Source organism: Paramisgurnus dabryanus, chromosome 16 (genome assembly GCF_030506205.2).
Source record: "Paramisgurnus dabryanus chromosome 16, PD_genome_1.1, whole genome shotgun sequence".
Taxonomy (NCBI): Eukaryota; Metazoa; Chordata; class Actinopteri; order Cypriniformes; family Cobitidae; genus Paramisgurnus; species Paramisgurnus dabryanus.
In genome coordinates this window covers 12291991-12302924 of record NC_133352.1, presented here as the reverse complement: position 1 = coordinate 12302924, position 10934 = coordinate 12291991, and the positions used below count along the sequence as shown (strand labels likewise).

General features: G+C 37.4%; 1 protein-coding gene across 1 annotated transcript in view; it reads right to left on the bottom strand.

The window, feature by feature from the left end:
* Positions 1 to 10934, bottom strand: part of aff2 (AF4/FMR2 family, member 2) — a 309260-nt gene that overhangs the window by 247286 nt on the left and 51040 nt on the right. The window contains exon 2 of the mRNA XM_073812202.1: positions 3195 to 3315. Coding sequence (XP_073668303.1) covers positions 3195 to 3315 — 121 coding nt within the window. The remainder of the gene's footprint in view (positions 1 to 3194; positions 3316 to 10934) is intronic.

Genomic DNA, 10934 nt, shown 5'->3' with positions numbered 1-10934 from the left:
TCCACTTTGTCATGCATTTGATACCCCAGTCCTTCCCATTCACTTAAACGGTGCATCTTTTTTGTAGTTTTATTTATTGGTTTCAAATTTTTTTTGCAATTTTTTACCATTTTCGCTTGGGTTTAGGGTTAGAACAACTTTTTGTTATATAAAAATGACATCCTAACCCAAACCCCAACTCCAAGCGACCATGGCTTAAATATGGACAAAAACATGGAGAAACCTGTATATTAAATAACCTCCTTAAGCAAATCTAAAATCAAACCCTAAACCCAAGCGAAAATGGTTTAAAAAACAGAAAAAAAATTGGAGAAACCAATAAATAAAACGACAAAAAAGATGCACAGTTTAAGTGAATGGGAAGGACTGGCGTATCATATGCACGCCAAATTGGAATTTGGCGTATGTATTGCACGAGTTTTACACTTTGTGCTATTTATACGCATCTTCAGGAGACTGTATTGGTATAATTGGGTGGATTTTTATTGGATTATTTTTAGGTTGCACTATGAAGTGTGTTTTACATGACAATTAAACACCCAGATGCACATTTTATTTGTAATACTATTTTACTACAGTTTTATTAGTTGCACTGGTTTAATCTCTAATGTTTAAAATATAAGCAATTATTTTATTACAGTATTTATAAGATAATTTATTAGGAAAATCCCCATTATAATAATGTAAACTATATAGTTAATATGAAGAGTTTGGTTCGAAAAAGCAATAAATTAATTTGGACTAATTTGGGTAAAAACGTGTTTTCTACACCAAGAAAGCGACGAAGATGAATACCACTATTTTGTGTTACAAACTTTCACATAGCATCTTTAGGTTATAATAACTATTAAAATTCAGATCCATCATTTGATTTTTAAAGATTTATTATAAAAATGATTATTTTTCCACAAAATGCAAATAAAAGTTATTTTTTGCTTTAAAATCTATTGAATCAATATATAAATGTGCATTCATCTTTGATCATGTTATATTTATTTAGTTGACTAGTTGTACACAGTGATTAAAAAAATTAACATTAATGGCATTAATCAAAACACTTACTTTTTCATATTAATAACACTGTCATTGCTGCTGTCATCCTTGGGAAGTCGTCGCTGAACTTTCTTGACAGCGATTAGCTGGCAAATGTTTTGGTCCTGCTCAATTTTCGTTGACTTTGAGTAAAATAATGGAAAGTTGTTCATAAGATCCCCTGGGGTCAATGTGTTAACATGCCCGAGTGCCTCTCGCGTAAATTATTAGATTTTGGTGGCTTACATCTCTTTCCCGTCACAGAAAACCACCACAGGTTTATCAATGCCATCAAAGTATTCTTTAATTTTTGTTTGTTTGTTGATCACGAAGTACAACGTAGATGGAAAACTAGGTTTCCGTGTGAATTCAACGTGCCGCCATTGTTGTTTACAATGCGTGGAATGGTGTACTGTGATTTGTTGAGCGGATTTATTGCATTCTGCAGAGAAGGAGAACTGCCGTTTATCGTGTTTTGGGGAAAAAGGGAGAAAAGGTGTCAGAATAACATGACGGATATTAGATTTGCATAAAATTAAGAATTTACTTTTTTAATACTGACCTGATACAATATTGATTTAGGTGGTAACTCATTTTTTTAATGCTGTTTATTGCATTTTGGAACCAAACTCTTCCTATATACTTAATCGCAAAATGCCTTTAAAAAAATTTGCTTAATTGTATATTTTACAACACAATTTTTTTTTAATTAACCTAGAACAGGCCTTACTGTATTTACTATTTATTTAAGGCAAAAAAATTATTTTGTGACAAAATGTGACGTCACACTTTTGAGTGTAAATGTTTGTCAACCGAAACAAATAAAATAAAAACATTTTCTTAGACACTTTAAAACATTCCTACAGGTATGTGTGACCAGTGTTGGGTAACTTACTTTGAAACTGTAGTTAGATAAGCTACAAGCTACTTATCCGTAAAAGTAGTTAAACTACAGCCCAGCTACCCATCTGAAGTTACTATTAAATAGTAGCAAGCAACAAAAAACTATTTAGATTTTTTTTCAATGACGTTATATTACAAATAACTAAATATACTTTTTAAAGAAAAAATATTTGGGATTTAAAACAATGTAATGTGATACAATTATGATTTTAGTATTTCAGTCTTTACATTTATAAGAACATTTTTTTTTAAAGAAACACTTTTATTTTAGCTCTATATAATAATAATAATGGCATTAATTAAAGGCATTGCAGAGTCACGACGTAATGTAGCGTCTGTTCATACACTACTTGCTGGAAAAAGTATTTTAACTACTGCTAAAGCATTCATATAACTAATCTGGGTAATATACTTATGCCGCAATAGTCAGCCTGTCTGGAACCGAGCTGATTTAAACAACAATACTGTATGACACTTGCATTACATGTGAACGGCCCCTACGCTAATATGATTCTGTTTCTCTCTCCCTGTCTCATCCTCTACCCCGAGGACAATGAGACAAACCGACCCAGTTCCTGTTGCTGTAAAGGCCATCACACCACTGATCTACTGACAGTCCTTCAACGTGATGCCCAGCCGATGCCTGATTAACGACCACCAGCAGAACCCGTTTAATTTGCTTACCCGTTCACATACCCCGATAGTGTTTATATATATATAAATTTATATGTATCTCTCTCAGGGGTTTTTCTTCTTCTAGGAGTTTTCCCCCTGGACTAGCAAGAAGGGTTTTCTCCTAGGGTTTTTTTCATCCCCTTTTCCTACATCTATTAATGTAAAACTGCTTTGAAACCATTAACAATTGTGAAAAGCGCTATATAAATAAAATTGAATTGAATTGAATTAAAGCCACACTGTTTTAAAAGTAACTGAGCTACCGTGAAGCTACAGAAAAGTATAGTTAAGTTAGTAGTCACTACTTGTAATTAACTACTCCCAAACACTGTTTGTGATTCACTTTTACAACCCAATCTCAAAACTAAACCCATAAATCACCACTTGTAAATTTTGAAGAAAAACATCTGAAGAAAAACATCACTACCCTGATGGTCAGTGTACCTGCATACCAATGCCAACATAGCCTGAGGGGGCCAGAAGTTGTGTAAATATTGGACATGAAGAGATCAATTTCGCACCTTTGGGGTGCAGTGATTCCCTGCTCTGAATGATATGTGCGTACCACTTGACCCATCCCTTACCTTGTACGGCTCTCCAAACAGATTAAAACCAGTGGAGAACAAGTCCTCGTCTTGCTGGACTTCCTGCGTCCTCCGCTCCCATTCCTTCTTCTTCAGCGCCGAGCGGTCCTGCTCGTAATGACTGCGGAGAAACCAAAACGAGAGGAAGAATGATGGTGGGTTAAACAGTACGGTAAGCGTGATTCGAGTTGGCGTGTGAGAAATCGGCGCCTGAAAGCCCTGCCTGTATGAGATTCAAGAGAAACCCTTATCTGTCTAATAGGCCCGAGCTGACACTAAGCAGATGAGGAGAGCATGGCAGAAGAGATAAAGTAACTGGATTGGTGCTCAGATGCTTTGCAGAAACAGACAAGAGCCTGCCAGGAAGAGGCAGCTCTGTTTGAGATGTTGTGAGAAGGCCCGGTGCCTCAGGGAGAGTTTATTTAGATTTGAAGGACCTCATATGGTAATCGGCGTGTGGGATTGTTACAGGAAATTCAAGCTTGTTTTAAACAAAGGCAGATGTCATACCACGGTAGTTGACGATCTTAAATTCCCCGTGTGGAGTAAATGATTTTCACAAATAAAAAACCAACCATCACCCTCAGAGGGACACCGTCGGCCTCGTAATTTCATCCAAGTGGATTTTCGCACCTATCCCGGGCGTCGTCTGAGTTATTTAACACCCGTAAATGATTTTTCGTTTAATGAACTTCGTCTATTAGCTGAAAAACACATACACGGGGTGCTAAGCTGATGTCTGGCTGTGGTTGTGTCTGGTCGGCCCTGGGGCCGATGTTAGGCTGACGTTGGCTGATTAGGGACCCTAGTGTAGTGCTTTCATTATCATAATGTGTAATGGCCCCGGGTTAACACACAGACCTCCCTCAGGACCAGACACACATCACAGCCGTTAGCTGTAGCATTAGCATCAGTCCCTCAGGAGGACGAACAGTGGTGAATTTTCAGTAAGTCGCCCCTTATTATTTTGGTTCGTTCATTCATTCACATGCTGTACTCGAAGCTATATGACAAATGACAATTTGCAATCCCATACAAAAATGTGGTGACAAAAACAGCTTTGATCCAATGTCAACACTGTTAAAATTTAAAATACCTTATCAACCATGTCTAATATGACGTTCTCCCTGAACACCCGAGGGTCATGCAGTTTAGCACTGATCGTAACACGCAAAACGAGACGTCTTCAGTCGGCCTTTCTTCTTTTTTACACCTTGGAGTCCCGCGGCTTTCCGCCATAACGTTTAATCCATCACAAAATTATTCCAGAAGGCAGAAGATGAAACGGTACGAGAAAAACGAGGCCCGGTCTGGCCGTGACAGGTGCTCTTTCTGTAAGGCTGAAGAAAAAATAAGTGACAAAGAAAAGTGGGAGTAAATACAGCTACGAGAGATTGACAGTGCCGCGATGACAGAAAGATGTCAGTTATCTTTATGTCAGCGCGCTGGACGCACCTGACAAAGCCACGCGACGGCACAATAGATCAAATTTACAGCTGTCAGTGACACTTGGGTCCCCTGACAGTGCATTACCCTCCAAATGCAGACAGCTGTGCTGGGCAGTGAAGGGTTGACTTAGTCCATTAAGAAAGTAAAGGAGGAATGTGAGGTGCAATGACCCCTAGTTATGACTGATAGAGAGCGAGACTAGTTAACAGAAGACAATTGGCTAAGCTAATAGTGGCAGAAAACCATTTACTACTAGCATACATGCGGTGCAGTTGGCGTGGTAGGTTTAAATTCCTCTTTTAGAATCAGCAAAATTTTAAAGGGATAGTTCACCCAAAAATGAAAATTTTGTCATGATTCACTCACTCTCATGTTGGTAAAAACCTGTATGATTTTTTTTGGCCTGATAAACACAAAGGAAGATATTATTTTTTTCCTACTATGGAAGTGAATGGGGTCCACAAAAGGTTTGGTTACAAACATTACTTAAAATATCTTCCTTCCTGTTCATCAGATCAAAGGAATTTATGCGGGTTTGAAACAACACGAGAGTGAGTAAATGATGGCAGAATTTTCATTTTTGGGTGAACTATCCCTTTAATATAACAAAAAAAGAGGGATCATAAAGTTGCATTTCGTTTTTATGTAGTACCAGAATTCGTATTTTACAAGTTGGCTAATTCGTACAAAGTGAACTGTACAAATACATACGATTATCATAAAAAATAACCCCGCCCCAACTTCAATGTCACTGGGGCAAAAGCAAATTGTCCAAAATTTATACATGTGGTCGTACAAATTAATACGAATTAGCAACTTTGTAATACGAATTTCCATTAGATAGCGTTGGCAGTACTACACTCAAAAAAAAATTCAAGCACTTCTTAGAAATGACACATTAAAATTGTGTTCAATAAATGTAAAATACCTCATTAAGAGCAATAAGTAGTACTGTATATATATTTAATTAGTATTACACAAAATTTATTGATTTCTTTTTAATTGCGTTAACACAATTAGTTTGAGTCTGGGTTCTGGAAAAATAATTTCCCAGCAACTGCTTTTGGAGAGTAATTTTTTAATTAAGTGTTATTTTATGCATTTTTAGGTGAAGAGAAAGACATAATAGTGTTTAATGTCCATTTATCTTATTGATTTAGAAGCGTTTGTGTTATATTTTTTCGAATTGTTTGGTTTCCATCGTGCAGAAGAGTGGCGCTTGTGGTTAGGTTGTGGATGTGACGCAAGTCTCTCAATGAGCACTGACTGTGTTAATGCCTGTTTGGAGATCAGTCTCTTCTCACATGCTCATCCAAAGTATCATATGTTATTATTATTAGCATGCTAACATGTGCTTATGCTAATTAGAATGATATAAAAACGTTTTATATAAAATAACAGAATTGAGTTCTTCAGACTACACTACATTGAGTTATTCAAACTACGCTAAATTGAGTTATTCAGACTAAACTAAATTGAGTTGAGGCAACTAATTGAGTATTGCCATTTACTTTAAATTGAGTTGGACCAACTCAATATATTTTTATTGTGTAAAGCAAATTTTTATGAGTTAGGGGTACACATTCATATTGGATGGAAATCCTGCCCACAATTTTATTGAGTTAATCCAATGAATAATTTTTTTGACCCTGAATAAGCTATTTCACATAATATATGCTTTATATATAGTCACAACACACACACAAAAAACTAAATTTACACAAAAAGTTTACATTCCCGTGATTCCTTATATTGTGTGTTGGATGCTCAATGGCTGTTTTAATGTTTGCTGAGAGTTGTTCATGAGTCCCTTGTTTGTCCTAATCCAGCTGTTAATATTTAGCAGAATCTGCAAGAGGAATGTAAACTTATGAGCCCAACTTTGTTTTTAATGCATTATAGCCGTGTGCTATTACTTTTCCAAGTGATCAGACTTACAATTTTCACCTGGTAAACTATAAAACAACCAAAAAACACTCACAGACTCACATTGACAGCAGATTTTGAATATTGTTATTATATCCTAATCCAGCTGTTAATATTTAGCAGAATCTGCAAGAGGAATGTAAACTTATGAGCACATGTTAGCATGCTCATAAGTTTGACCAGAAATCAGTTTCGGAGGAGGGCTCTTTAGTCTTGGGCCAGTAAACCAGCTAGTAACCACTCAAAACATTGTGTTGCAGCAAACCTTTTTTTTAAATGCAAATCCTCCATTTAACAAGAACATTATAGATTATAACTAAAGGTTTAAAGGCATCATGAATGCATTACAAATAGTTTTTTTAGTTCAAAAACGTTTTCACAAAAAAAAAAAAAAATGCATTTTGGTCATATTTTGAGTCTAATCCATGTGTTGAAAACACGCCGCATTCAACAGCAGTGCCCAGGATTATAATTGCGATGTTGTTCGTATCGCTAATGCTTATGTTGGCACTGGCAGTTTTCTACTACATTCTTTCGTACATCTCACCCCCCTAAACCTCCCCCCCACCCCTTCCGTGCACTATGCAAAAAGAGGGGAAAACCGAACAGCGATATCCATGGTAAACCGAATGAATTTAATCTTAGCTGAGCTTCACTGCATTTGAAAGATAACCGAATAGACCGCCCGCATCTCTCTCCCTTCTCTCGCTCCTCATCTTCCTCCCCGTGTAGCCCCCAGTGAAAGCCTCCCCATAGAGAAATAATGTAATAAAGAGCCAGCGAGTGCCACTGTTATTAGAATGCTGCCGCCGCCACAACAGTAGGCCTGATTTCTGATTTAAGCAGCAATTATTAATTTGAAGCACTGGCTAATTAAAAGTACAGCTAAGCGTTTAGCCTCTTGTTACAATTATTTTGGAGGATTGTAATTATATGGAGCTGCTTATCGCTCGCGTTAAGGCATTGACAGAGGAGGTGGAGATCTCCTCACATTTATTCGCTGGATTTCTCTGAGCTTGGACAAGATTGATGTGAGAAAGATAGTCGCCGTTCATCAGTAGGATACTGGGGTTTGTCTGTGGGGACAGACTAGCCTGAGGGAACAACCACTCTCTGTCGGGAATACTGACTTTTTCTTTTGTGTTTTCTACTACTCAGCTTTTTTGTAACTATAACAGAGTACCTGTGAATACAAGTAGCAATATCAAACTAGGTGCACTGAATTATGGGGATTGTGCTTTGGAATCAAATGATTGAGAAATGACTGGACACAAACAATGTAAGGATAATCTAAAGATGCAATTCATTAAAAATAAACAAAAATCAGTTATTGGCAAGTGCATAAAAATTTGTGTTTACGTTTAGCAAAGTCGCGCCAGTAGGCGGCCATGTTTGAAACGCCTCAGCAGTTATTGCAGCTATGCAAGACTAAAGTCCTATCTACTCGAAGATGGAAAGACAAATATCTCTGAAATCTTATGATAAAATCACAATTAAACAACATATGTTTGACCAACAATTAAACCTGACATCAACTGTATCATAACTTTTGTTTCTTAAACTCAAATTGCACAAAAAATAATAATAATTCTAGGTCATTTCAGCTACTGCGTATGTACAGTACTCAGTTTGACATATCTTTGTTAAGATTTCTTCTAACGTTACTCTGATAACGCTTAGCTTATAACAATGAGTGCGTTTACATGCACAGTGTTACGCCGATTATGCTTAATAAACTGATAAGATGTGGGGTCATGTAAACGCGTAAAACGTTTTTCTTTAATCGGGGAAAGCCCATAAACGGCGTAAGCAAAAACCGATCGGCACAGGTAGTTTTTTGCACATTACGCCGATTTCCATGCGCGCATGTCTCCGCGTATGAAAGATAAACGTCACACGCGGAAGTAAGTGCAAAGTAATGCATAAATGTCTCCGCTCGACTAAAGCAGTTGGCAGAGAAACTGTTAAAATAGAAGCTTATGTTACATTTACAGATTCTGTAGACATTGTGGGAAATGTTAGCCGATTTTCAAAAGACCTAAATACAAGTAAATAAAGTAACTACACTTAAAAAATTCTTTGTTACACTGAAATGTTTACGTTTTTAACATTATAAATTTCTCGACTGGTGAGCAGTTGCTATAAATTAAAAAAAAATAAAGTTGAATATTTATAGGCATGTATATAAAAGAGGCTAAAACATCTTAATTCAACTAAGGCCTAGTCCTGGCTTTAGCTACAGTAAGCCTTGTCTGTGAAACCAGGCCCTTATGTTTCAGACTCGTATCTATGTAGAGCCGGATTTTGGACAGCCAAGATACCATTATGGATGGGTCTACACAGCACTACGCAATAAAAAAATATAAACCAAACCACTGTTAAAATGTCATAACATACAAAGCTGTTGACAGTTGTGGCGGCCGTGAGGAAAAGAACTTAAACATTGGACAAACACTGAGGCAGGCTGGACAATAATATTATTTACCCTGCTGAAAAAACAGCATAGACCAGCATAACTTCCATACTGGTCCATGCTATTTTGGTGCTGGTTTAGCTTTTGGTCACCAGCACCAAAACACAACATATGCTGGTCTTGCTGGTATGCTGCTTTACCAGCAGGTAACTCAGATTTAAACTCTTCTCTGCGTGCCTCCGGAGTTGTTGAACTTAAACCCTTTTATCCAAATCGACTTACAAAGTATACATTGAATCAGTGTGTTCCCTTGAAATCAACCTTATGATCTTTGTGCTGCTAACACAATGCTTTAGTAGTATATCTCTAGCTGTACTTATGTAACTGAATGTAATGCAATTGGTGATTTTACTGTAATTGGTGTTGAATTATTAAACATTATTATCTTGTTATTGTTACTATATGTGGGTGGAGGATGAAGAAGACGATGACGGATGACAATATAAACACGAACGTTAATAAACATATAATAGAAAACAAAACACATAACAATAACGCAACTTAAACGAGAAGGGACAAAGACTGGAGAACGCAATAGACTTGAAGGCAGGGTCCATGATCTCTGAAAGCCAATGTTGACGTTTGAAATCACCTCAACAAACACCACCCCTACCCCAACAGAATCTGGACCTTCTGTTAATAGACCCGCCCCACAAATACGCAACCTTGGCAACGATGTTGGTTAGTAGACACGCCCCTTACTGCTGAGTGGCTACAAGTGTGTTTTGGTAGTCGGTCTTTTCCAACGTTTTTCAAATATTGTGCACTCCGCCTTTAAATAGTAATGCATTTATGAGGGTGATAAGTAGCAGGTGCGATGACGACAGACGATGGTCAGGTTTGGGAGAGTGAAGGATTAAGGGATATGGAGTCCAAGTGACGATGAGAGGGAAACAAAGGGAAAGAGGCAGACAGAACGGAACTGAGCAGTTATCATTTTGGTCATTTTTTTAAATCAGACATATCATTTCAACCCAACAGCCATTGTTGCCAAGCAGATACTGAATGTAAAATAGTACACAAATACTTTTGTTTATTTTATTATCAAAATAATATCAAATATATAGTAAATATTTGACATATCGTCCAACCCTAAAGCCCGGGATACCCTGCACGATTTTTGGCTGTCCCAGATCGTGAAACAATCGTCGCGATTTCTGTGATCTTGGCTCTTCGTCAGTGGTCCTATGTCATACTGCGAGAAATGTTAAAAGTCGTCCGTTTTCCCGGTCTTGCGTCCAAAGATAGCCCACGATAGTTTTCTGACAGTGTCAGAAATTCTGCATGATCAACACACAGTGTGTTTGCCGCTACGACCTGCGTGCCAGTATTTGTTTACTGGTGACCTTGCGCTAACGTGTGACGCAGCCGTCGTAGCCTTTGATTGAATAGGTGTCATCATCGTATAGTCTACATGCTTGTCATACCCAAGTTTAAACGCTCCATATCGCACTGTGTGATCTTACTGTATAGGAATGCAAAAATCCTGCATCCCGGACATAAGTGGGATCCCTTACGAAAATAAACTATGCTTTTTTTGTGGTAAAAGTGGTTTTTTTATTACTATTAACAAAACTATGGTTTTTGAAAGCAATGGTTATTTTGTTTACTACAGTAACCATGTTTTTTTACTGTAGTAAAACCATGGTTAATTTTCGTAAAGAGACACTGGTAAACAGCCTCATATAACCTGTTGTAAGCACTGACACAACTCTATTACCAAAAGGGTTATTTTAAATTTGGCATTCCCCATACAACCATACCACAGCCAACTGAAACATTCACCCAGACCAGAGTCTCGTCTTTAGGATGGCAGTTTGTAGGAGAACAGGAGGACTCTTTCAGATTAATGAGCCCGGCTGACAGTAATTGCTAGGTGCCGGGTTATCACC